The 930-nt window shown below is 42.7% G+C and overlaps 1 protein-coding gene across 1 annotated transcript; it reads left to right on the plus strand.

Moving 5' to 3' along the window:
* The first annotated feature begins 205 nt into the window (after positions 1 to 205).
* On the plus strand, positions 206 to 490 carry LOC115834722 (putative 40S ribosomal protein S26-like 1). Its single transcript, XM_030810205.1, has one exon. The coding sequence runs from the start codon at positions 206 to 208 to the stop codon at positions 488 to 490; it is 285 nt and encodes a 94-aa protein (XP_030666065.1).
* Positions 491 to 930: the final 440 nt, after the last annotated feature.

A 930-nucleotide genomic window follows, 5' to 3' on the forward strand; every position in this document is an offset into this window, starting at 1 on the left:
TCCACCATGATCAACTGGGCTTCATCCCTGGGATGCAAGACTGGTTCAACATATGAAAATCAATAAATGTAATCCAGCATATAAACAGAACCAAAGACAAAAACCACATGATTATCTCAATAGATGCAGAAAAGGCCTTTGACAAAATTCAACAATGCCTCATGCTAAAAACTCTCAATAGCTCTCTCTGGTCCATGCCTCCAAGATGACAAAGAAAAGAAGGAACAACCGTCATGTCAAAAAGGTCCACAGCCACGTGCAGCCTATTCGCTGCACTAACTGTGCCCGATGGGTGCCCAAGGACAAGTCCATTAAGAAATTCGTCATTGGAAACATAGTGGAGGCCGCAGCAGTCAGGGACATTTCTGAAGCGAGCATCTTCGATTCCTATGTCCTTCCCAAGGTGTATGTGAAGCTACATTACTGTGTGAGTTGTGCAATTCACAGCAAAGTAGTCAGGAATAGATCTCGTGAAGCCTGCAAGGACTGAACACCCCCATCCCGATTTAAACCTGTGGGTGCTGCCCCACGTCCCCCACCAAAGCCCATGTAAGGAGCTGAGTTTTAAAGACTGAAGACAGACTATTCTCCGGAGGAAAAAAAATGGAAATTGTACTTAAAAAAAAAAACGAAACGAAAAAAAAAAAAACTCTCAATAAATTAGGTATTGATGGGACGTATCTCAAAATAATAAGAGCTATCTATGACAAACCCAGAGCCAATATCACACTGAATGGGCAAAAACTGGAAGCATTACCTCTGAAAACTGGCACGAGACAGGGATGCCCTCTCTCACCACTCCTATTCAACATAGTGCTGGAAGTTCTGGCCAGGGCAATTAGGTGGGAGAAGGAAATAAAGGGTATTCAATTAGGAAAAGAGGAAGTAAAATTGTGCCTGTTGCAGATGACATTTCTAGTATACCTAGAA

The sequence above is a fragment of the Nomascus leucogenys genome, chromosome 4 (assembly GCF_006542625.1).
Source record: "Nomascus leucogenys isolate Asia chromosome 4, Asia_NLE_v1, whole genome shotgun sequence".
Taxonomy (NCBI): Eukaryota; Metazoa; Chordata; class Mammalia; order Primates; family Hylobatidae; genus Nomascus; species Nomascus leucogenys.

Coding starts and splice junctions, on each gene's coding strand:
- LOC115834722 (XM_030810205.1), top strand. CDS start 206: ATGACAAAGAAAAGAAGGAACAACCGTCATGTCAAAAAGGTCCACAGC.